This window comes from Peromyscus maniculatus, chromosome 20, assembly GCF_049852395.1.
Source record: "Peromyscus maniculatus bairdii isolate BWxNUB_F1_BW_parent chromosome 20, HU_Pman_BW_mat_3.1, whole genome shotgun sequence".
NCBI classification, from domain to species: domain Eukaryota; kingdom Metazoa; phylum Chordata; class Mammalia; order Rodentia; family Cricetidae; genus Peromyscus; species Peromyscus maniculatus.
Genome location: NC_134871.1, coordinates 54,104,647 through 54,130,562, shown reverse-complemented (window position 1 = coordinate 54,130,562; position 25,916 = coordinate 54,104,647). Strand labels below are relative to the sequence as shown.

The 25,916-nt window shown below is 53.5% G+C and overlaps 1 protein-coding gene across 1 annotated transcript in view; it reads left to right on the top strand.

Annotated features, from left to right (window-relative positions):
* The window catches only part of Phf21b (PHD finger protein 21B), a 70,369-nt gene that overhangs the window by 33,707 nt on the left and 10,746 nt on the right, over positions 1-25,916 (top strand). Inside the window, exons 3-7 of the mRNA XM_006980268.3 lie at positions 14,695-14,787; positions 17,867-18,217; positions 19,264-19,398; positions 23,170-23,221; positions 24,734-24,810. Coding sequence (XP_006980330.1) covers positions 14,695-14,787; positions 17,867-18,217; positions 19,264-19,398; positions 23,170-23,221; positions 24,734-24,810 — 708 coding nt within the window. The remainder of the gene's footprint in view (positions 1-14,694; positions 14,788-17,866; positions 18,218-19,263; positions 19,399-23,169; positions 23,222-24,733; positions 24,811-25,916) is intronic.

Sequence of the window (25,916 nt, the reverse complement as noted above, 5' to 3'; positions counted from 1 at the left end):
ATGGCCTCCGTTGGCCTGTGGCCATGTCTGGAATTCTCTTGATTACTGATTGATGTAGGAGGGCTCAGCCCACTGTCAGGGATGCTTTCCCTGGGTAGGTGGTCCTTGGCGGTGTATGAGATAACTTGAAAGTGGGGGGCTAGAGCTGCATTCCTTCATAGTCTCTGCTTCAGTTCACACTTCCAGTTTTCTTCTTGGCCTCCCTTGATGGTGACCCGTATATACTCTGTAAGCTAAAACAACCCCCCCGCACCCCCCCCCCAGTTGCTTTGGATCATGGTGTTTATCACAGCAACAGAAAGCAAATCAGAACACTTGGCTTCCCTCACAGAACCTGGCTGCTTCCTCAAGTCCAGCCCGTTGAAACCTTGCTCCCTTGGATATACCCAGACCTTCTATCTGCTCAATGTTCTCTCTGCTCTGCGCCACCACTGCCCGGCGGCAATCATTTTGCTTTTAATACCTTTGTAACTTTGGCAACACAAGAACGTATAGATTAAAAACAAGAACAAAAACTAGAGGCAAAGTTAAATGCTTTCAGGCTGTGATATTGCACTCAGGAGAGGCAGTAGTACAAACTATACAACCTCGGTTAACTGACTGTTCAGTGTCCTGCTGGCATGTCTCTGTTACTCCATTAAGCTATAAGGAATCTAAATTTAAAAAAAAATGGAATAAAATTAAACATAATTTATTTGAAGCATGACATTAGGAGAATGTTAGTTCAGATTTCAGAATCTCGTGGACACTCAGATGTGAGTAATTCATCTGGCCTTAAAAAAAAATTCAAAGAGGTAGAACTGTTAGGAGTCGGGCTGATTGAAGGCTTTTCCTGGGGCCCTGATGTATGGTGAGGGAATGTCGTTCTTAGTCTAGATCTAGATCCAGGAATGTGCTTGGCAAGGCCAGGAATGGCCTGGAGCCAGGGTCTTGGGAAAGCTGCAACTTCAGATCCTGGGAGCCCAACTCTTGTCCCCTCAAGGGCTGTGGTTATCGGTCCCAAGGCTGCTGTGTGCTCTGTCTGTGACACACTTGAGATACTGTGTTCCCTTTGTACGACATTGCTTGATTAGCTTCCTGCTGACTTTGGCCCATTGGATAGCATTCTGCTGACTCTGACGAATTTTCCCCTTGCAAACTATATGGAAGATGCTGGACTTCTTAATATACGCGCTTGGCCTTAGACACAGCTTGTGCAAGACCTCCTGACCCCAGCTCTCCTATCTTTATTTTCTAATCCCTTGGTTCTCCCTCTCAGGAACCTGTCCCTGAAGAACAGCTGGCCAGTCCAGGTCAGTGCCTGCTGTGTGCTGGAGAAGGAAAAGAACTGTTAGTGTTGTCCTAGATAACAGCTGGGTGTGTGTGGCTCTCCTCCTGCAGGGTATGAACGTGAACGTCTGCAGTGGCTCCTGCCTTGGCTTGACCTCAGCTTCCCCATCTATAAGACGGGGACTAGAGTGAGTAGCTGATGCCCACTCTTAGTGTAAAGGGTCTGAATCAATGGAGAGGGGGGGGTGTCTCCGTATCCTAGGATACAAGCAAGAAGCAGGGACCCCAAGATGGGATCCCTCAGACTCAGAAGAGGCCAGGCAGTCAAAACGCCATCCGGCCATAGAGATCTCGAGCAAAGTCCTGCTTAGTGTAGCCTTGAATGCCCCTCCCACCATGTGTGTGTGCCACTTCCCTGACCCCCACCCCCACCCCCAGCCAGCCTGTGCGCCTCCCACATCTTCCCCTACAACTGGCTGTGGTTTGTAGTATGGCCCAGCCAGCCCTGCTTCCTGTGTGCCTCTCCAACTGTCTGCTGGCGCTTTGCGTCAGCTCAGCGGCCAGGTGGTATCACACTGCAGGGTACCCAGCTCCATGTGGTGCCCTGAGCGTGTCCTGGGCCTCTTTAGAGGGTGGCAGGGTGAGCAACAGTTCTATGTTGAATACAGCGTAAGGTGGGCCAGTGTGGTTGGGGTCCTGTGGCCCTTCTCTCCTCAGCTGTGTGCCCCAGGTATCGGGGCCAAAGATGTTGGCAGAGACCACCTTCTGCCCTTCACAGAGTACCTAGGCCACCATGTCCAGTGGTCCAGAGCATACACAGGGCTCAGGATAGTTTAACTCCAGTGGTCGGCCTTTCTCAGGCCCCAGGGTTGCGGCCTCTCCTTCAAGTTGTCACCAATAACCCAAGGCTTCCAAATCTGAGATTGGGACACCCCTTTGTTGCACCAGGCCCCATTCTTGAGCACACATTCTGTATCCCGGCTTATTGCTGAAAGGGCACACTACGGACGAGGTGTGATGATGCGGCTCATAGTGGGCGGGAAGAAGATGAGAGGTGTGAGTGGCAGTCGAGGGAGGGACCACAGTTCGTGTCTGGAAGATCAAAACGATTCAGGTGGTTAAAAGGTCACACCAGTCCTGATGGGCCAAGAGGAGGCCTACGTGGGGTCATTACCTAATGATGGCGGTGCCCATCGCTGGCAGAGGTTGCTGATGAGTTAAGGATCACTTCTGCATCTACCTGCTGCTGACTTTGCAGGTGGAGAGACGGAGGCTCAGAATGTCAAGGGCTCACCTGGGTCCCCAGACTCCTGACGCTGGGTTGGGAGCACTTTGGGAGACAGGACCTTATCTGTGTCTTGGTAACTTTGTCTTCATGACTTGACTTCGCCATCTCTTTGGATCCTGTGGGGTTCCTGCTAAATCCCTTCCTGGTATCAGCAGTCTCCACAGATGTTCCATCGTCACCTGTGTCCAAAGTGCATGCTGCTCCCAGAGGGGACGGGGGAGGATGCTGGCCTTGGCTAAGCGTGTGAAGGTCCTTCATCTTACCCGAGTCCTACAACGGCCTTGCTTGGTGACTGGTAAAGACTCTGGCCATGCAGTTCTTGGTTGTAGGGACCTGCGGTGTCTGTCCCTGATTCCTTATCCTTTCTTCCTACTCCATCTTAGATTAATGGGCTCTTCTTGTGGAGAATGTAGCTCCCAGAGCACCTACTGGCCCCTGACCCATCACATAGCTGTCTCCTTGGGAGTATCCCTGACCCGCCCTGCCTGAGTTATCTTAGGTTTCTTACTGGAACTTCTGCGGTGTTCCTGGCAGGGGACAGGACAGATCTGTGCTGTGCTTGGCACTGTGCTGCTCAGTGTCCGCTCTACAGCTGCCCGGTATGCCAGGCTGGGAGCCAGAGTGGGTTTCTGAAGTCCCTTGTCTTTCCTGTCCTGGACCGGGCTCCCCTTCTCTACGGTTTCTGGTGCAAATCAGAAAACCCCATTCTTCTTCAGGCTGCACTGGTGATCAGGGAAGCTGGGGTGTGCACACCTACGTCACCTCTGTGGACCCCAGCACTTACCCTATGCTACCAAGAAATCGTCATCCCATTCCTGTTCCATGTCTTCATCCTGGGTCCTTTCCCAGGCCCTGATAGACATGGTCAAGGCTGTCTGGTCCGTTTGAACATGTTAGAGCCTTCTGAAGGAGACAGTATTGGGGTTGGCCCCATAGGTTAGGGCTCACCCCATAGGTGCTCCTCCAGCTGCCCCCGGGGCTCTGCCTTTCTAAAAGGGAACTGTAACTAGCGCTTGCCTTTTAGATGTGCGATTTCTTCTTTGATATATAATTTACATACATTGAAATTCACAGATCTTAATTGTACTGTCTGATGAGTTTTGACAGTTGCAGATGCGCAGGTAACTCACACCCCCGTGGAGATGAGATGGGGAATATTCCCATCACCTCAGAAAACCCCTTGTGTGCTGCCTCATCAGCCCAAGAGAGGCAAAAGGAACCGGGACGACTGACTGTAATAACATACTCTGTGTAACCAGCATGTCCCAAATACTATCATCTCCAACATATAATTAATGTTTTAAAATAGTAATGAGATTTTTGCTTTTTCCCTCGCTGCCTTTGAAATGGCGTGTGTCTTATACCTGGTGCATACATAGGCCAAGTGCTAGCAGGTGCCAGGTGCTGGGAGGTGAGGACATCCAGGTGGGGCGTCACATTGGGAGGACTCGAGGACAGGAGGTCAGGAGAAAATCAGAGCCTTGATCAAGCATCCCTAGCCGGGCCTCAGCAGAGAAATGTCATCTAAACAGGACTAGCTGCTGCAGCTTCCCAGTGCTGTCCCCCCCAGGCCCTGCAGGCGGGAGGCTGGCAGGAGTCCCCAGGGGCAGCATGAGGGGTCTGCAGCCTCACTCTCAGAGAAAGTCCTACTTCGCTGGAGAAGATAGTCCTGTCCTGGACTCCCCCGAAGTGTCTCCTGCTGCCGGGACTGGGACAAGGTCTCTTTTTTCCCTTTTCAGTCCAGGTAACTCAGGACCTGAAGTTCATTGAACACATTTCTAATTAGACATGCCAACCTCCTCACCAGGCTGCATAGAGACAAGGGGTGCTGTGTCCCCTGAGGGCAACCATGCCAGCTGGAGGTGCAGCGTCGCCGCACACACCTGACTGCTCAGTCCAGCGTTGAGTTTGCATGAGGTCTGGGCTTCCTGTCCCGAAAGGATAGAGCTGAGCAGGCCCACCTTGTCCTCACCTGACCCCTGTCCCGCCCCATCTCATAAACTCCCCTTATAAAGCCAGCACCACCACCCCCATTTTATAAATGGGGAAACAGAGGCTCTGGAGGTTAAATGGTTTCGTCAAAGGCTGCCTGAGCCAGGGTGTCCCACAGCCTCCCTTGGGTGACAGCTCCGGTTTTGGGGACCTTCTGGTACTAGGTGTGTATCAGACACTGCAGGCAGACACCCTGAGGACATGGTGTGGCATGGGGAGTCTGGGTGACTGGTGTAAGCTGTCACAGCTGTGGGTCCTCTGAGCCACACGCCCATGACTATTGATGGGCCTGGGGTGGCATGCTGGGACAGGTGACTGGACCGTCTCCATGATGTTTCCCTCCCCAAGAAGGAGTGTGTATATGTAGTGCCAGTGTGAGTGTAAACAAATTACCTCTTGAGCTGAGCAGGTGCTGCCGCCAGCCACACACCCCTTCCGCGCTCCTGCAGACCTCACTGAAGGCGGGGACTCCCCTGACTCCCAGGGTGGCCTCCTGAGCCACTGAGCTGAAATGCTCCGACATCCTATGGTCTGAGTGGAAGTGAGCGGAGCCGGGAGGCGTGGGGACCCTGGTGGCTTGGTAGATGCGATGCTGAGGAGACTGAAGGTTAGGCACAGGGGCCTTGGGGCCATCTAGCCCTGACTCTGAGGGCTTCCTGTCCTGCTGTGCCTATACCCAGAGTGCCCTGGCGATGTGACCTTGAGTGTCCTGTGATTTCGCTACTCTCAAAATGTCAGTCTTCTGGCAGAGGGCTCCTCCTGACCCCAACACCCAGAACCTCTGGACTATCCCTCTGCCTGGGAGGTTCCTTTGTGATTCACGTTTATCTCCTGATGATACAAGCAACCCCGGCCTCCTTCTCTCCTCCCAACCCCACCCTCTCTTCTCCCTCCTTCCTCTTCAACCCCCTCTCCCCATTTTTTTTTTTTTAATCAGAATCTCATTTATAAGCTGGGCTGGCCTTGAATTCTACTTGAATTCCTTCACACTCAAAACCTCAACCTCCCAAATAGCTGGGATTGTGGGCATGTACCATCCTGCTGGGCTTCGAGCCTCTCTGTTGTCTGTGAAGGTCTCTTAGGAGCACTCCCAGAATATGGAACTTGTCCTTCCAGAGTATGGAACAGATCTCATCCCTGCGCCGGGCTCATTGGGTGCCAGCTGGAACACCTGTGCCCACAGTTCTCTAGCCTCACTGTTGCCTTGAGGGCACAACTGGCTGCCCAGCACTCCATACCCAAGGGGCAGGTGGCCCATGGTCAGGGAAGGGCCAGCACTTAGAGGGAACTAGCCATAGATGGAGGGCGGGATCATCTCTGCCATAGGTCACCTGCCACACAGGGCCACTGGGACCATCAAGAGGGAGTGTGGGCCTTGTGGGCGCCCTGTACCTCCTTCCTGCTACCTTTATCAGGAATCCCCCCATGTCCCAGGCTGCAAACAAACCGGCACTGTGCCAGCCCATGGTATGTCCTGCAGGTGCCCCTAAGGGACCTCAGCTTCACAGTTAATGTGCCCTGAAAGCCCTCCTGTGATGGGCAGTGAAAGGTCACCTTTGGAGCATGCTGCCTGAGGCTCCATGGCTCTGAACACAGTGGAATGAGTTGACTCCTGTAGGGACATTCCCAGTGGAAACCAAGGATTAGCTTAGAGCAGAGGTTCTCAAACAGTGGGTCGAGACCCCTCCATAGAGGGGTCAAATAGCCCCTTCACAGGGGTCACCTAAGATCGTCGGAAAACACAGATATTTACATTATGATGCATAACAATAGCAAAATTACTGTTATGAAGTAGCAACAAAAATAATTTTGTGGTTGGGGGGTGTCACCACAACATGAGGAACTGTATTAAAGGGTCACAGCAATAGGAAGGTTGAGAACCTCTGGCCTAGAGCATCCCAGCCTTCTGGAATGTTCGGGCTCAGCCAGAGCAGAGGGGTGAGTCTCTCAAGCACTGGAGCGTGGGATGCCACAAGGCAAACCTCACCCCCTATCCAAAGACAGGGCCAAAAAAAGTGTTTTAAAAGTGAGGTAATACAGGTCACATACATTGAGAGGCACAAGGCTGGGCATGCGGCCCAGTAAACTTTGATGGATGTCTCCATCCACGTCGTCACCACCCAACTAAGGCCCCGTGACCATGGAGGTACCACAATTCCCTTAAAGGTGGGCCCTGCATCTCATTACTCCCGGATCCTCTTCAGACATAGGTTCACATAACTGGCTCTCTTTGGGTTTCCCATGCTACTAGGACATTATGCAAATTAGGCTCAGGAGGCTTGGAGGTGATGTGGCCAATGAGAGGTGCGTCAGGGGTTGCAGGTGGACATTGGATCTCCTCCTCCTCCTCCTCCTCCTCCTCCTCCTCCTCCTCCTCCTCCTCCTCCTTCTTTTTCGAGACAGGGTTTCTCTGTGTAGTTTTGGTGCCTGTCCTGGATCTCACTTTGTGGACCAGGCTGGCCTCGAACTCACAGAGATCCGCCTGCCTCTGCCTCCCGAGTGCTGGGATTAAAGGCGTGCACCACCACTGCCCGGCACATTGGATCTTCTTAAAGACTGTTTATTATATGTGGGGTCTGGCACACATCCTCATTCTGCAACATGTAAGGACACACACTTGGCTATGCCTAGGGCCTGTGTCAAGGAGCTGATGCAAACAGCCCGGAGGACCAGGCATGGATGCTGGGGGACATGTGCAGCACTGGCTTCAGGAACACAGGAAGGAGCCGCCCCCACCCTCCATGTCATTTCTTCTTGGTCACCTTCTGAGGCAGAGCTGTGTGGCTTCAGAGGCTTCCATTTACATGCAGAAGTTTCCAGAATGCTTCCCACCCCTATCTTGGCCAGGATCCTGCGGCCGTGCCCCACCCCCATGATCTCAGCCCCTGATCTTTAGGCCGTGGTGCCATTTAGAGTGTGCATTTGTACTAAATAGCATAAAATTACATCCTTTCAAGTTAATTAAGCTACTCCACCACCCCAGTGCTGCAGAAAGGGTATTTCTGATGTCAACGGAGTATAGTCACTGATGTTTCTCATACTGATTGGCAGCTGCTCCCTGAAAGGGGCCCCTGCAATTGTCTGAGTGGCCTGGGGCACCTTGCCCTCACTGACCAAGTCTCAGTCAGGGTCACCAGCTCCCACAGGCCCCCTGCATGGGCAGCTGAGCCGTGGCGGCCAGGTGTCACTGTCCTCAGACACCTCGCTTCTCATAGCTATAGCAAATGACCTCCTGCCCCAGACGTGAAGGACCCGGATTTCAAAGACTCTTGCTTTAAAGGTGTAGTTCTAACAGTCTAACGGTCCCCGGGAGTCCTGGAGGCAGCCAGTGCTTCACAGCTGCCCTGTGCTGGGGTTTATCCTTAGCGTGTCGGGAGAGAGCAGGCTGCCGGGCAGGGAAAGGCCTCACGGGAAAGCTGGCCCAGCAGGAGAGAATGCAGAGGTCCAGATGGGCCCATGGGCCATAGTGTGCCATCCTCACAGGCCACCCTCCCCTGCCTGCCTCGCTATGCCCTTTCAGCAAGCCAGGGAGGCACCCAGCTGGTATCTCATGTGTTGGAAGGGATCAGACCCCTTCTGGGCACAGGGTCTCTGGTCCAGCAGTGATACACCTGTCCCGCTACATTAGCCAAGACCCTGCCCTGGCTCTGTCACTTCCAGAGGGACCAAATTCAATGGCATGACGTTCCTGGCCACCACTGAGGGAGCCTCTGCGTATGCCTCTCCTCTTCCTCCACCTTCCTTTGTGACTTGTGGCACCCAGAACTCCTGTTCGTCCTTCCACAGGTTCCCATGCGACCCTGTCCATGGCTTCTCCATCCTCCCTTCTGATTCTTATATACTTCATCTACTGCCCACTTGGAATATTCTGGCCCGTATTTAAAGGTCCAGCTCAGACGCTGCCTCCTCCAGGAAGCCCTCCTGCTCCCTGCCTCCCTATGCTTGTTTTTGGTTGTCCAGTGTCAGAAGGCACTGAAAAAGGCCTCCCCGCGATCTGCACACGGTGAGCAAACAAGGTCATGCTGCGGTCCTCCTCTGCTCAGTGCTCTGAGGGCAGCAGATGTAGCAGATGTGCCCCATATCCCCCTAGCCATCCTGGCTGCATGTCACCAAACTACATGTGGTCCCATGGCACAGCGGGCAGTGTGCTTAAGAGCCTCTGGGGAACACGGCTGAGTTTGGCTAATTCCTCTGGCTGCTGGGAGCTTCTGAACATTCCTGGTGATCTTTTCTCCTCACCTAGGGACAGTGGTGCTGTCCCGGCCTTCTTAGATGCAGGGGTTGCCGCACAGTGTATGCACCGGGGGAGTACAGACCCAGGTTTGCTGACTTCACCTTCATGGCCTGCCTGCCAGTGTGGGTGAACCCCTCACATCGGCACCCTTTCCTCCCTCCCTCCCTCTCTCATATTTGTGACTGCATGGTGGCCTTGGTGTATGGCATACATTGGTCCTGTGGGGCATCAGGACCCAGGGCAGCAGAGACGTTAGAATGGCCCGTTGCCAAGCATGCAGATGCCTCCTGCCCTCCTCTCTGGTCCTGGTAACAGGAAGGGGGCGCTTGCTCCTCCAACTTGGGGACAAGGCTCTCTGGTGACTGTGCTGTCAATGGATGGAAATTCACAGGCAGACTGGTGTACCTAGTGGTACATGGTTCTAACTGTCACTGTGTCCTGCGTGACTGTGGGCTGTGGGCTGGAGGGCGCAGGACAGCTAGCTGATTTCCCTCAGTATTTGTGAAGAGTCCGGGTGGTACCCATGCAGCTGAAGTTAGTGGAGGCTCTGTGTCTAGAAATCAGGGGTGGGGACAGTAATTTGGAGTGCAGGAGCCAGGCCCAGAAACTTGCTCCAGCAGCATCGTTCGGGACAAGCTCTTTCCTGCCCACAGTGATAAAGGCAACCATCGAGTTTCATCTGTGAATAACAAGCTGGTTCCCATGGCAGTCAAAGCGGTGCTTATGTTATATTAATATTTATTAGCAGCTCCTGATGTTGGGGCTCACTTGTTAGCTGAACCACACATCACAGCAGTTCTGTAAGAATGCAGGAAAATCACAACCCAGATGCAATTAAACCGCTGCACTCTGCGGCTGTGTCTGCTGAGGCTGGGCCACATGGAGCGGAGGTAAGAAAGCAGCCATCCTCCGCTCACCTCCCCCTCTTCCCCGACCCAGCCAGAAGGAGGAATGTGCCTCACCTGGGGCATGGGAAGCTGGAACCCCAACCCTAGAAACAGGCATCATCCTAAACAGCCAGGGACCAGTTAGAAAGACAGAAATTTGGAGATTCTGTCCCTGACATCCTGGGGCCCAGACCCCAATGTCCTGGGCCTGGCACCTCCCCCTCAACAGATTGACAGAGGTTTTAGGGACCATGCTGGAATATTGAGTGTTCGGGATCCAGTCCCAAGATCTTCCTGCAGGGGAGTTGGGATCCAGGCAAACGTCTGACCGGGTGACACCGTTAATATGCTAGGCCTGGCCCTAAGGGACAAGCAGCAGTCTCTGCCTGTGGCACCCATGTCCTCATTTGGAGCACAGTGGTCAAAGCCACGTGACACAACCCAGGGGGGTCAGATGCCCAAGGAGCAGTGTGCCTAGCGTGGCAGTGTTCCATGGGCCCACCGCACATGTAATGAATCTGAGCTCTGAAGGGCCAGTCATATGACCTGACCTCACCCCGGGTGCCTGGGCACACATCCCAGCCTCTGCTCCAGATGCCAGCCAAGCTATGGATACTGCCTCACTGGCTGTATTAGTTACTTTTCTGTTGCTGTGATAAAACCCCATGACGAAGGCAACTGAGAGAAGGAAGGGTTTCTTTAGGTTTATTGCTGGATCCCCTTGATGGCAGAGGGAAGGCATGGTGGCCGGAGGAGGAAGCTGGGCTCACACCTTGACCGCCAAGCAGGAAACAAAGAGAGATCTAACGGCATCAAAAAAAAAAAAAAGAAAAGAAAGAAAGAAAACTCTCGCTGGGCGGTGGTGGTGCACGCCTTGAATCCCAGCACTCGGGAGGCAGAGCCAGGCAGATCTGTGTGAGTTCGAGGCCAGCTTGGTCTACAGAGCGAGATCCAGGACAGTCACTAAAACTACACAGAGAAACCCTGTCTCGAAAAACCAAAAAAAAAAAAAAAAGGAAAGAAAGAAAAAGAAAAAGAAAAAAAATCTCTCAAAACCTACCCCCAGTGACATCCCTCTTCCAACCAAGGCCACACTACCTAATCCCCAAACAGTACCACCATCTGGACCGAGTATTCAAATGGCAGAGCCTGTAAGAGACACTCTTGTTCAAACCCTCACACTGGCCCCGCCTCCCCGCCCTACGCACCCTCAGGATGGACTCTGAGGGGCCTGCTTGTCTCCATCTCCACCACCACACACCTTGTACCACCTCCCCAGGAAGTCTTTAGGGATCTGGCCTGGACAGAGACCAGCATCCAGATATTTACATTACAGTTACATTATATTACACAGATAGTTACATCACAACTGGTAACTATAGCATGTTAGGAAGTAGCAGCGAAAATAATTTTATGCTTGGGGGTCACCACAACATGAGAAACGGTATTAAAGGGTCACAGCAAAAGGAAGGCTGAGAACCACTGGTCTAGAACTGTAGGGGGAAGAAGCCTTTTTTTTGTAAGTTAGCCAAGCCTCTGTGTTAGAACTGACTCTCCTGGGCTCTGAGATCTTAGCATATAAAAATTTTCAAGGAACTTGGGTCCTGTGGCCTCTAAGCTGTAGTCTGTGGCTCTGACCCTTGGGCCTCCTGACTAGGTTGTGACTTAGGGATGGGAATTCAACTGTAGGATGTGTTTCTCTGGTGACTGTTAGAACAGGGAAGTCATTGCTCGTGGGACCTCACGGAATCATGGAACTCAGTGCTCTGAAGTCATGAGCAGGAATCATGCCACATGTCCCTGGAAGACAGCTCAAGGCCACTCACACAGCAGACATCTCCAGCCCCAGCATTCCCTGTCCTGTCTGGATGCTGTGGTGGATGTTGCTATGGTGACCCCTCCTGGCTACAATCATCAGAAAGCTTCTTGCATGGTGGGTGGCCTTGCCAGTGTGGCTTCTGATGTCCCGTGTGCCACCTGAGGCCGTGCTAGCCACTACCTTGTTGGAGTTTGGTGGAGAAAGCAAAGAGAGGACCTTTGGGAGTCTTGGGGGAGTAAAGGGAAGATCTTTGGGAGTCTGGGAGAAAGCAAAGAGAGGACCTTTGGGAGAACCTCTGGGAGAAAGTAAGGGGAAAATCTTTGGAAGTCTAGGGGAAAATAAAGAGAAGATCTTTGGAAGTCTGGAGGAGGGCTCCCACATACAGCACATTTAGTCAATTTCCACTGTGTATTGCCATTAAGATCTGGTTTGGGGCTTGGAAAGGGGCCGCACAGAAGCCATCAAAAGTAGGAAGGTGCAGGAGTGTGTGGAGAGAGGCACGAGGATCTAATACTGATGGCGTCGGCGATGAGAGCCAAGCCGGCCATATCAGCCACCACAGTGGGACAGAGGTGAGGTGGAAGTGCTTTCCCCCAGAGGGTTCCCACTGACTTCCAGCCTAGCAGACTGGCTTCCACTCTATGCCCAGCCTGGATTGAGGAGGAGGTGCCCAGGAGGTGCTCAAGAACCTCAAGCTGGAAGCCCTCTGACCCACCCATTGGTTGCAATGGGGCCTTCATATGTCTTCTTTGTGCTGGGGCAGATGAGTGGACCCCACTCCTTAGAGATGAGGAGGCACCCGCTAAAGGCAGCTTTGGCTTTTCAACCATAAGGGTGTGTTCCTCAGCTTTGTGTCACTGTCCTGGGGGACCCAAGATAGTGTGTAAGAGAATGGGTTTATCTAGCCCATGGTTCTGGACATTCAGGTCCAAGATGGCTTTGGGCCTCTTGAGAGCATGCCAGAGCAAAGCGGAAGCACAAATGGAGGAGGGAAGGAAAGGGTCCCATAGCCCCACCAGGTTATGTCCCCAAAGACCTAAGGACCCCCTGCTGAGCCCCACCTTCTGCAGGCTCACAGCACTTCCCCGGGACAACAGAACCCTGGGACCAAGCCTTTCACGTATGGTCCTTTACAAAGGAGGTCCCCGGAGTGGGCTGACCCCAGGTTGCCCTCTGTCCCACTCAGGCCTGGGGTGATGTTCCTCTCTCACACACACTTCCTAGTGTCCCCTAAAACCATGGCTGTGCAGTGCCCACCCCGCAGGGTCATTCCCTTTAGTCTTTGTGGCCCAAGCATCCTTCTGTGGCCACTGGGGACACCAGCAAGAAACACTCAGTGGCCCATGTGACTGGTGTTACAACAGATCTTTGCTCCCGCCTTCCTCCCTGCCAATGCTCATGAGTCAAGTCTCCTTGACACGAGGAAACATCCACCAAAGACAAGTTTCTCCAAAGCCATGCCAGCTTCTGCCCCTGAAGATGCCAGGGCCTGCCCGAACCTGCCTCCTGGCCACGTGCTGGCTTCTCCGCCCTCTCCCAGAGACTGCCTGTAGGACTGAACCAAGACGGGAAAGTTATCTTTGACTTTTATGGCCCCTTTTCCCCCTATTAAAATGCTCGGAGCTATAAATGCCGTCATCAGCAGCTCATTTATCTTGACAGAAAGGCGGCTGTAAGTGAGCCGGCCTCTGAAACGACTGCTTCTGTTGCATCGATAAATTGCAGCAGGAAGCAGAGAGGTCAGGCCTCGCAGACAAAACGCCTTCCCACTCGTTAACGAGCGCTTTATGAGGCTCTGAGAGGATGGACGCCTGTGTAAGTTCCCGTGCCGAGGAGAGTGCACCTAGAGTCCGTGCAGCATTGGCAGGGGATGGGCCATCTGCGAGAGGTGACAGGGATGTTCTGAGAGGGCTCCCGTTGTGCCCAGAAGCAACAAGATACCGGTACCTTGCTCGGCAAAGTGTTTGCTCCTGACTCTTCCCAGCATCCTGGAAACCGGGCATGGTCTGAGAATGGTCAGGTCTCTGGTGCTCCAGGCAGTGGGCCTACAGTACAGTACAGAGCCTATCTCCACAAGAGCCTGACTCGTGGGACACTCAACTTAAAGGCACCTTGTATTTAGTACCCTCTGAAGAACAGCCCGGTCCCCGAATCCAGGCAGTGTTCACACAGCGGTGGGGTGGGGTGGCGTCGGCCAGGATCTTGGTCGAAGCATCCAGGGGGCGCTGTTACGCAGCCCTCCCACGGCCTGCAGGACAACGACGCCCCCTCGCCCCATGCACAACTGGCTGTGTCTCTTGGTAACTTAGAAGCGGAGTGGGGGCTGTCAGTGCCCCTGTGGAAGCTCTGGGTCTCTGGTGAACCTCGGCCATTCCTCACTCTCTGGCTTCCCATCCTTTTCCCTTCCCTGAGTGTGAATCACTGAGGTGACAGACTGGAGCTGGCTCTGTCACAAGTCAGGAAAGAGGGCTGAACCCTAAGAAGAAGAGGTGAAGGCTTAGGACCACAGGCATCGGTGCTTAAGGACCGAGACAGCAAAGAAGCACCCAAAGATGACGGGGTCTGCATGGAAGTAGTGCACCCGGGTGTTTTAGACAGGGTCTCTGACGGCCCTGGAGCTCCGTAGACCAGGCTGGCCTTGAACTCACAGACATCCTGCTGCTTCCGCCTCCCCAGTGCTGGGATTAAAGGTGTGCGCCACTATGCCTGGCAGTTCCAGCACTTGGGAGGTGGAGGCAGGAAGATCCAAAGTTCAAAGTCATCCTCGTATGGCAAATGCAAGGCCAGTCAGAGATACATCTGGCACACATGCACACGTAGATAACACGTATGTACATTTTGTCTCACCGTATAGGAACTTCACTTTAAAAGGGAAGCCAGTGTACAGTAAGGTTGGCTGTTTTCTGGGCAACGTTTTCCTTTTTCCTTTTCTTTTCATTTTTCTTTTTCTTTTTTTTTTTTTTTTTTGGTTTTTCAAGACAGGGTTTCTCTTGTGTAGCTCTGCGCCTTTCCTGGAACTCACTTGGTAGCCCAGGCTGGCCCCTTTTTCCTTTTCTAGTTTCCAATTGTTCTTAAATGGTGACAGACTACTTGAGTGAACCAAACAAAACCCACTATCATGTGGCGAACAAGAGCAGAGGCTGCCGTTTCTGAGCCCGTGGTCCCGGGCTGCCAGGCTCCGACTGCGACACTCTCTGTCTTTCAGGCTTTGGGAACCACCACTGCAGTGCCTGTCACGGGTCCTCAGGTCAGCTCCCTGCAGAGGTTGGCCGGGCAAGGAGCAGCAGTGCTACCTCAGGTAACCGTCTGTCCGTCCTGTGTCTGTCTGTCCTGCGTCTGTCCCCAGCCCCTCAGCACTGCCGCTGGCGCCTTCCTTTAGACAGCGCCCGCTCTCCTCCATCCCCTCTGTCCATTCATGAGGGGAAGCCTTTGGTTCAGAGTTTTCATGGTGAGGAATCTGGTTTTGCAAACAGTGAGATCCTGGAGTGGGGCCATGACCAGAAACTTTTGCAAAGGAGTTAAGTTCGGCCAGCATCAGCCATGGCCAGCGTCAACCAGAGTAGCTACTGCCAGGCATGCTGGTTGATTCTCAGAGCTTTTCCATGCTGGGTCACACGTAGTGTATATTGGATGAGGAGTCTGTCAGAGGGTCTGAGGAGCCCTACAGTAACGCCTTTTCTGGTGAGTGGAGCAGGGTGTAGGGTCTGGGTGCCAGCCTCCGTCCCTAGATGGACTCCATGCCCTGGACAAGTCACCCAGCCCTTCACCCTCTCAGATGGAAGGCTTCTCCCTCAGAAGGCTAGATGGCTCTATTGTGTCTGTTGGCCTTGGCGGTCACGGGAGAACTTGTACCTGCGCCCAGGACATAGCAGATACCTAGACCCTGGGAATCATTGCCGGTGCCTTTACTCCCAAAGGCTCAGCTTTGGTGAGCGCCTGCTATGTGTACCATAACTGCCTAGGGGCCCCTGGCTGCGGACATGAAGGCAGTGGCTGGCTGTCTTGAAGCTATAGGGCTGAACAGACGCCCCTGGCTCAAGGATAAAAGGGAGCAGCTGTCCTGAGCCCTTGTCCCTGAGGTAAAGCAACATTCCCCCTGCCCCCCCCCAAGTTCCCACCATTTCCTCAGTCCAAAGGGCCTTGACCCTAGAGGGGTCCAAGTCTCAAGGATCTCTCAAGGGGTATGAAAGGCTGGTGGGAGCTCTGAGATGGCCTGTCCCATGAGTTCCACAAAAGTCTCCTGGGGTGTGGATGTTGTAGACCGAAGGAGGAAGGTGCAGAGTGAGAACTAAGGCAGAGGTCCTGGGAAGGCTGGAGTTTCCCCCTGAGGGGGAGCTGAGAGCAGGTAGAGATGGGGGTCCTGGCTTCAGATATCAAGACAGTGTTGTCCTTGTCTGTTGGCAGTGGACCTCTTCAAAAGGTTTTTCAGCAAGGGAGGGCCTTGAGAGACTCGTGCTGTTTCCTCTGGGGCTTTTGCTCCCCAGGCAGCCCCCCCTTAGTTCTCCACCTCCCGGCATTCCACACTGCTCCCACCCCACAGACAGGCAACTGACAGGCCCCTGGTCCCATGTGTTCACACCCCACTACGTCTGCGCTGCCCACCCAGCCTCTTCTTCTTGCCTGCAGCTCCTGGGTTTCTTGTCTTTCATTCAGCCCTTTCTGTCCCCTCCCCAAATCCTCTGCCCCTGCCCTGGGGTGGCTGGCTGAGAGGTGCCTTGCACACACCTGGGCTCATCCTGCTGGCCCGGGAAGCTTGTAGGGGTGGAAGTAGACCCTGAGGAAGGAAAGCAGCAGGCTGAGGCTCTTCCCTGGGGATCTGCTGGCCAGGGTCTCCACATGGCTGTGGGGAACATCGTAGGTTCCAAGGTTCCCAAATATTTCCTTGGGGTGGACGGCCTGTGTTTGAGCCTGGCTAAACTGTCGTCAGGGTCTAGCACCTGCCCCGTGGCTATTTACCATGTTTGGTCTGAGTTAGGAAATGTCATCTGGCCAGTGTTGCAGTGAAGGTGACCAGGAAGGAGCCAGCAGAGTGTCATCTCCTCAGCATCCCTAGGACATCCTCTGCCCCAACTGGTCCTCCTCAGAGGCAGAGAACAGCTCGTCCCCAGCCAGCACTAGCCATGTGCAGCTGAGGGGTGGCGGGCATAGGACTCCTCCCTTGTTTCTTCATTGTGTGTGGCACTGTGCCCAGCGTCTGGGGTCTGATCCTGATACTGGACAGGGACAAAACAGCAGGATCACCTCAAACAGGCTGGACACACTACCCAGCTAAGGCAGGGCCCCCAAGATAGGGAGGGCCTGGTTTGATTTGCTCAGGTCCCACTAGAGCAAGAGATAGTAAGGCTGTCAGCTTGTGTCAGGCAGTGAAGGATCTCATAGCCATGATGCTTGATGACCAGAGCACACTGAGTCCTGGTGACTTTCCCAAGAGTCAGGATCCAGCAGGATCTCCCCAATGTCCCCAGAGCAGAGCAAGGGAGAGTGGAGGGACCAGCACCCAGCTTCAGCAGTCCTGGCTCAGGTCCTTCTGGTTTTGCCTCAGTTTCCCTCCATGGAATGGCCAGGACACCCTCCCCATGGCTTCAGTGGGATTCAAATCATGTCCCTCCTTAAGTCTCATTTTTTTTTTTTCAACTCCCCTGGACTATCTGGGCGTAGAGTGACTTCACTGGAGATGAGGTCAGAATCTGCAGCTCCTGCCAAGTGGCTTCCACCACCTCCAGTGCACATGTGAAAACATTAAGTGATGTCTCCAAGACCAGCCACATCCCCTAAGATCCAGGATTGGCCACACAAGCTGACTGGAGCCATGGTCTCCGCTGTGTGGTGCCTGCCTGCAGCCCATGTCCACACCTCCATGTGTGGGCTCTTTAGAATGATTGGTGCCCACGGCCCAAGGGCTACCAACTACGTTTGTCAGGGGACTGCAGGAGCCCTGTGGCTCACCTGGTCCTGCCCAAGGGCCATGATCCCAGCCTCTGTGACACAGGGGGGCTTTGTGTATGGACTTGGTGTGATGAGGATGCACCCCAGTTGGGCTCTCTCATTGGCTCCCATCTCCCCTGTCCCTCACAGTTTGCTCTCATTTGTGCCAAAAGGGAGTGTAGCCTGGGGCAGCTTCATCTGAGCCTGGGGGTGGATGGGTGGCTGGAGATCAGAAGCTCAGTGCACAGCCAAGCAAGGGAGATGGCGAATGGAGTAGCCTGAGCCTTGGAGTCAAGGTCATGACCACTAGGAGACTCAGAGCGGAGTCCTAGAGGGTCTCTCCCCCTCTAATGTAGGACTCAACCTGACTGTTTGAGGCTTGGCCCATTGCCACGCCTTCATCACAAGCTTGTGTCTGTCTGTCTGACCACACACTGGTCCCTTCCTCCCAGGTTAGGCCAAAGACTCTGATTCCAGACAGCCTCCCTGTCACCCCGGGCAGGGACCGGCCACCCAAGCAGCCCCCAACATTCCAAAAGGCCACTGTGGTCAGCATCAAGAACCCCAGCCCAGCCCTCCCCACTGCCAACAATACCGTCAACCATGTGCCAACACCCAGCAGCCAGGCCCAGGCCCTCACCGAGCCCACCGCCATCACCTCACCCCTGAGCAGTGCCGGGGTGGCCTATGCCATCATCTCCACCTCCCCCAGCAATGCTGCCACCATCACCCCCAGCACCACCGTGCCCGCGGCCAGCGACAGCATCAAAGTGCAGCCCCTCCTCATCAGCGCTGACAAAAAGGTGAGTGTGTGGAGGGAGTGTGAACCAACAGCCAACAGGGATGAATCAGTGTGAATGGACGGGAGGGAGGTGTGAGCAGATGAGTGTGTGAATGGAGCCATGAGCACATGGCCAAGGGGTGCAGATCTGTAGGAATGAAGAGAGGTTGAATGAATGGATGTTAGCATGAGTGAGTGGTGCTATGAATAAGTGATCAGCTGAGTGAATCTGTATAAATAAGGAGACAGGTGAATGGGTATGGGATAAAACAAATCTGGCTGAGAGAACTGCGATTCATTAATGTAGGATTAGTGAACTAATAATGTGTGGCTGAATGGGTAGCTAGCTGCAAGAGAGTCTAGTACTGATGTTCCATCTCTGCTGGTAGAGTCAGGTGGTCAAGAGCTGTTTTATGCCCCAGTTACCTGGATGTGTGTGAGGGAACTTCTTGATTTCTTGTGAGGAATTTAGTTTTAATGCTAAAACTAAAATCATCTCCCTGTGTCCTCTAGAGCTCTCTGAAGATTGCCCTGTTTGAGGCCTTTGGGGAAACATGGTCACCCCTGTTTTCCCTTTAAGAATCTTTCCCTTGGTTCCCTCTGCCCACTCTCTTGCCTGTAGCTGATGTCTTTCCATTTCCCCACGCAACCTCAAATCATCCTAGTCCCTCTGCCTCCCAACCTGATATCTCAGGAAGGGGAGGCCAATGAATGCTCCCCAGCTCGGTATGCCTGCATTTGAGCTGAGAGTAAAGACTTAGCGCCCCCTAGAGGCTGGCATTGCCAGTGTGTTGGCTGAGGCTCAGAGAGGCACAGAGTAATCTCTCTGAGGCCAGGGAGTGGTAAGATTTGCACTGAGGCCTGCTTGCTTTGTAAACCTGCCCATCTCACACAAAAATGCTCTCATGGAAATGGGTGGTGGGGAGATATTTGGAAACAAGACTCTGGACACAGGGCAGCCACCTGGTTCCTCTGTGATACACCTTTCAGGCCCCACCTGATTCCTAGCTGCTCCCTGCCCCTCCCTACCTGGACCCCTGCTCCTCTCATCCTTCCCTTGTCTTCCAGGTCATTATCATTCAGCCTCAAGTGCAGACGCAGCAGCCTGAGAGTTCAGCAGAGCCCCGGCCACCCACGGAGGAGCCATCTCAGGGAGCTCAGGCCACCAAGGAAGATCAGCCCCCCAGCCAGGAGAATCCCGAGGTAGTGTGGCCTGCTGGAGGGCTCAACCTCTTCTTGCAGGGTTGGGATGGCTTCCTTAGGAAGATCTTGACTGGACGTAGCCCAGCACAGTGGAAGCTGCCAGAGCAGGGTTCACCCAGTGAGCTGAGTCTGGACCCTCTCTTCTCCAGGCTGTGCGGGCAGGGTAGGGCCGTGGTCAGCATGGATTTCTAGCACCTTGCTGCCTGGCTGAGTGTCAGCCATGTTGTGTCCTGTGTAGTGATTCATCTGCAGACAGGAGCGGTAAGGCCTGGGTTGCCAGAGGATTCCAAGTTGAACCACTGGATCAGGGACATTATCCACCTTCCAGGGATCCCTGGCTGTGAGCCTTGTTCCTCTCAGGACTAAGCCCAGAAAGGGAGGTTTCCCCTACCTTGGACAGCATGTGGCCCCTGCCTCTCCTTCCTGTTTGTATTTAATCCTAGAAGCTTGTGGAGTATAGAGTAAGATCAATAGCACTGTAGAGCTCAGATGCCCCAAGAATTTTCTAGAAGTTGCACATGACATCTCCCCCCACTCCCTAGAGGAAGAGGGATAAATGGAGCCTTTGTAACTGTTGAGTTGCAGTCACAGAGTGGGCCGGCAGGTGACCAAGGCTTGTCTCCAAGGACCTGGCTTTATCGGGTATTTGTCCCATGCTGGGACAGCCCCAGCTCACAGAGAACATCCCTGCTCTGCTGAGATCTTCTCCATATGGCTCTTCTCACTCAGGCTCTAATTTCAACAGTGAACCCGCATTCATCCTACAAGAGTCCAGTCAGCACGGTCCCTGCCAGCAGGTGCCCTGCCCCAGCTGATCCCACACCAGCAAAGTCTTCCTCAGGCCCCAGAGCTCCTAGTGATTGCTAAGGCTTTCTGTGCCCGTCCTGCCTGAGTGTTCACTCTTGGGTCTGCGTGAGCAGGGGACTCAGGATGGGCAGATGCGGTCTTTGTCCTGGGAAGCCCCCTTCTAAGGGCACTTACTCAGGGCACTTCTGAGACAAACGTAGCTACAAAGGCTGCCAAACAGGGGTTAAGAAACTTCCAGTGAGCTGGGTGGTGGTGGTGCACGCCTTTAATCCCAGCACTCGGGAGGCAGAGGCAGGTGGATCTCTATGAGTTTGAGGCCAGCCTGGCCTTCAGAGCAAGATCCAGGACAGGCTCCAAAACTACACAGAGAAACCCTGTCTCAAAAAAAAACAATAAACAGGGCTGGAGAGATGGCTCAGAGGTTAAGAGTATTGGTTGCTCTTCCAGAGGTCCTGAGTTCAATTCCCAGCAACCACATGGTGCTTATAACTATCTATAATGAGATCTGGTGCCTTCTTCTGGCATGCAGACATACATGCAGGCAGAACATTGTACATAATAAATAAATAAATCTTAAAAAAAAAACAAATAAATAAATGCCACTGCTGGTTTGGAGTCTAGCCTGGGCTACATGAGACCCAGCACACACACACACACACACACACACACACACACACACACACACACACGCACCCACCAACCCAATAAATAAATAAATAAGCAAACAAACAAATAAATAAATGCCACCTCTGGATTGCCTGGGATATGAAGCTGCTGTATGAGCCACATCTTGATAACCCCATCCCCAAGGTCCCATTGGGTCTAGCCTGTGACAGTGTATGAGCTCCACATAGCTGTAGGGTAAGGCCTGGCTGGCTTGCTGCCTGTGGTACTCTCCTGCACCTGTCTCTCCTGCCTTGAGGCTTTCAGCATTCTCCACATTCAGGAAGTTTCTCCAGATGACATTTCCTTGTTCTCTCGAAGTGCATCTTAGTCAATTATTGCGCGTTTTTACAATTAGTATAATTATATCTAACTGCATAATTAGTGTAAATACTCGTAATGGCTTAAACAGAACAGTCAAAACACGCCCTGGTGTAGAAGCCCTTGTTAAAGTTTGAGAGTTGGGCAGCATAGGCCTAACTGCAAGAGGCCGTGTGCCCATCAGAACACTGAGCAGCAGCCCCCAGGGACCTCACTGGCCCAAGCGGGACCCCAGGCCATCGCAGGACATGGATTCTGGTTTTTGTATGGTCCTCCGGACAGAACAACATTCCAAACCCTGAGCTGCCATACAGCCCAGCCTCCTTCAGCTTCCTCTATTGAAACTGGGTCTCACTAAATTGCCAAGGCGGGACTTGAACTCTCTCTCTCTCTCTCTGTAGCCCAGGCAGCCCTGCCTGGACACTTTGAGAGGGATGTTTTGGTGGTAGTTGCGAGGGGTGTGGGCACAAGATGGTGGGGTGTGTTCTCGAAGCAAGCAGCCTGTGTGTCCAGTGAGCCTGCCGCGTGTGCGCGGGTTGGACGTAGTCTCCAGCAGAGCCAGGGCATGCCCAGGCTACCCAGCCCTGCAGCTGGGAGCCGGAGATGCCACCTCCACTATGGGCAGCTGAGTCAGGGCAGGGTGGGCTGCAGCCATGCTTCTCAGGTCAGTACCGCAGAGGCCAGCCACTCTGCCAGGAGTCGCCTCCGACTTCCTCACTCACAGGTCCCAAACTTTCTGCAGAAAAAGGTGACAGGTGTGAGTGAGAAGCCCCCTATTATTTATTTAACTTCCAAGAGACTATAAGCCGGCTTCATCTCCCTCATCAAATTCCGTACATTACCAAGACATTCCAAAAGGCCCGTAGAGCTGGGTTGGATCTGTGCTACTGGCCCCTTTCCCCTATGGCTTCTAGGGAGCTCCCAGCCCAGTCTGTATTAAATATTAAAAATATTAAAAGAGAGACGGAGGGGGCAAAGATTCTGGGAAGTTCGAAAGGCAGTGAGCGCTTGGATTTGCTGCATGCCAAGCCCAGCACAGAATCCTGTCATTGAAGTGTGGGCGCGTCCTGTTGGAATGCTGTTTCACAGATCCTCAGTGTCTCCCTCACTTCCCGTGTGCACACAGGCATTTCTCCTGTCCTGATTCCCCAGACGACACAGTAAAACAGTTATTTCTATGTGGTGTCTGTCACATGGGGCAGTACAAGACATACAGAAGTGGTTTAAAGTATCCAAGAGGGTATGCGTAGGATTTGTGTAGATGCTGTGTGCTGTTTTATATAAGGGACTCAGCCCAAAGGGTTCTGGCTTCACTAGAGCCAATATAGTGTGCACCTTGTGGGACTCTATCTTCCATGTTGCTGACACTCCCCTCCTTTAGTTCATTCTTGTTTACTCAGGCATCCGTGTGCTGAATGTGCACATGGACCACTCCAAGGTCAGAATGGTTCTGGAATTGGCACCCATGTGTCTGTCTGCTCTTCTGCTTAAGGCCAGAGCCTCCTGAAGGCTGAGATCACCCTCCTCATTACTCGCATGCCATCCACATGCTATTGGTTTTTTTTTTTTTTTTTTTGGTTTTTTGAGACGGGGTTTCTCTTGTGTAGCTTTGCGCCTTTCCTGGAACTCACTTGGTAGCCCAGGCTGGCCTTGAACTCACAGAGATCCGCCTGCCTCTGCCTCCCGAGTGCTGGGATTAAAGGCGTGCGCCACCACCGCCCAGCCACATGCTATTGGTTTTTAAAGTGGATTTGAGGGATATGTTATCCAGCCCCATGGCAGGCCCCTAGCTACTCCCAGGAGCCCCCTACACTCATGTTGGACTGTTTCTGGGCATCTGAGTTCCCCACATTTCCTGGGAACAATGTTAGCATGTGGAGCAGTGGCCGCATGACCAGGCCACTGGGGCTCACAGGCTAGTTCCTGGCTGACTGGGATTACTTGGCTGTGTTAATGCCTCTCTCTCCCTTTTCTTCTCAGAAAATCGCCTTTATGGTAGCTCTAGGCCTGGTCACAACAGAACACCTGGAAGGTAATGATGGGGACAGTGGGTGAAGTTTGGTGGGTGGGGCTTGCTGGGGCCCTAGGTAGATGCAGCAGCCTTCAGGGTGCCCCAGCTCATGGTTGTGCCCTATCCAGATGTGAGTGTCTTAGGAACCCAGCCCCAGGTAATGGGGGCACAGTCATAAGACAAGCCAAAGAAATATTTGGTTTTGGGTATCCCACGATTGAACATGCCTCATGTGGCACTGTCATGTTCTTGTGGAGGGACCTGTCCCCACCCTAGAGGCCGCACAGTGAAGTAACAGAGGTCATGGTCCAATCCTGCCATTCACTAACCCACGAGAGCTGACGTTTCTTTACTTCTTTGGTATTTGGTCCACTCTGTACCTATTTCCTCGTCTCCAACGTAAGGGAAACCAAAACCTCAAGCTTGTTGGGTTGTGGGGAGTGAGGGAAGAGGCTTTCCCCAATATCCAATTGGTCCTCACTTTGAAAACCTCTCTCCAAGATCTGGAATCCCACAGTGTTTATTTGGATCCCGGTCTCTTCCACAGAGGCCTGTGGTGCCTCACGGGGAGCACACAGAGTGACACAGAGTGATGAGGGCCAGGAGGAAGCTGACCGAGATGAGGAATGGACGCCCCGGGGAGCTACCTGGGGAGGTAGAGAGAGTCGTAACCTGCAAGAGAGACATGAGGGAAAGCAGCCGGACCAGGGCCAGTATGCGCGGGCCAGTGATGGGCAGCACCAAGCTGTGCCTGGCTGAGCAGAGCCAGAGACTCACTCTGCTGCTGTCCTCCAGGGGTCCCAAGAGACAGAGAGGGGCCTGTCCTAGTCAAGGTCCCACTGCTGTGAGGAGACACCGTGACCAAGACAACTCTTAGAAGAGGGCACCGGATCTCATTATAGATGGTTGTGAGCCACCATGTGGTTGCTGGGAATTGAACTCAGGACCTCTGGAAGAACAGTCAGTGCTCTTAACCTCTGAGCCATCTCTCCAGCCCCAAGACAACTCTTAGAAAAGAAAGCATTTAATTGGAGTCTGCTCACAGTTTCAGAGGCTCAGTCCATTATCATCATGGCAGGGAGCATGGCGGCAGGCAGGCAGGCATGGTGCTGGGGAAGTAGCTGAGAGGTACACCCTGATCCACAAGCAGAGAGAGGACCTAACCTGGGCCTGGCTTGGGCTTTTGAAACCTCAAACCCACCTCCAGTGACACACTTCCCCCAACAAGGCCACACCTCCTCCAACAAGGCCACACCTACTCCTAGGCCACACCTCCTAACCCTTCTGATCCTTTCAAAACAGTTCCACTCCCTAGTAACTAAGCATTCCAATAGAGGAGCCTATGGGGGCCATTCTTATTCAAACCACCGCAGGGCCTTATGCTGAGGAGCGTGTCCCTGTCCCCTCATCCCCCCCCCTACCTGACACTCATCCTAAGGCCACCAGAGCCATGCTATAAGCAGTTCCTGGAGGCTCTGACCTGCCCTGCCCTGCTGGGCGAGGAACCTCTGACCGCAGTGTCTGCCGTTCCAGAAATCCAGAGCAAGCGTCAGGAGCGGAAGAGGAGGAGCACAGCGAACCCCGCCTACAGCGGCTTCTTGGAGACCGAGGTGGGACTCTTGGGCACCACCACTGGGGGCTGGGAGAAATAGTGTCGAGCCTTGTGAGCCCCTCCCACTTCGGTGATGAAAATTTGATGGATGGGCCCAGAGGAGTCCTTGGGATCTCCGCCAGCTTTCTCACTGACTCCTTGCCCATCCTTCCTAGCCGGAAGCACTCATTTGAAACACAGAGTGTACTCTCACTGAAGGTACACACCTGTAACACAGAAGTCAGGAAGCTGAAGCAGGAGGATTCTGAGTTCCAGGCCAGCTCTGGGTTACACAGTAAGACCCTGTCATTAAAAAAGAAAAGAAAAAAAAAAAAAAAAAAAAAGTAAACTGTCTGTTGGAGTCCTAGCAGTAGCGTTGGGTCTCTTATGAGACTGCTGTGAAAGACTCCTGTACAAAGCTCGAGGGACCGGGACCCGGGCCACCCACTGGTCACAGAGCTCACTATGGCTTGCCCTTCACCTGGAAGGCTCTCGGCTCTGATGGACTGTAACATCTCAGGCCTGTGCTCTCTCTCAACCCCTGGGGGCAGCTGGTGGGCAGCAAGCGGGGACCCAACCTCAGGTCCTCTGGAAGAACAGCAAGTGCTCCTAACGGCTGAGCTAGTTCTCCAGGTCCCATTTCCCTTCTCTAGGACGTGGGTCCGAAATCCATGTCTCATGAACTTGGATTTAGCTGGGAAGGGGAGCCCTTGCAGGGAGCATGTTCAGCCCCAGTTCTGCAGTGCCCTGTCCAGGGGAGAAAAGTGCCCCCCCCAGGCTCTGTCCACCATCTGTCCCTTGCCCTGCCTTCCCTGCTTCTGTCTTAGACAGTGCTCACTCTTGAACACATCCTGTTCTCTTCTGGGTCCAGTGAGCAAGCCCTGACCCCAGACATGGGGACCTTTCCCACAAGCATCCGTGCCTAAGGGTGTAGCTCCGTTGGTGGATTGCCTGCCTGGTATCCATTAAGTTCTGAGTTCAGTCCCCCCCACACCCCCCAGCACTGCTTAAACCAGGCATGGTGCCATATACCTGTAATCCCAGCTCCTGGGAGGTGGCGGGATCGGGAGTTCAAAGTCAACCTTGGTTACATAGAGAGCTCAAGGCTAGCCTGGGCTACACGAA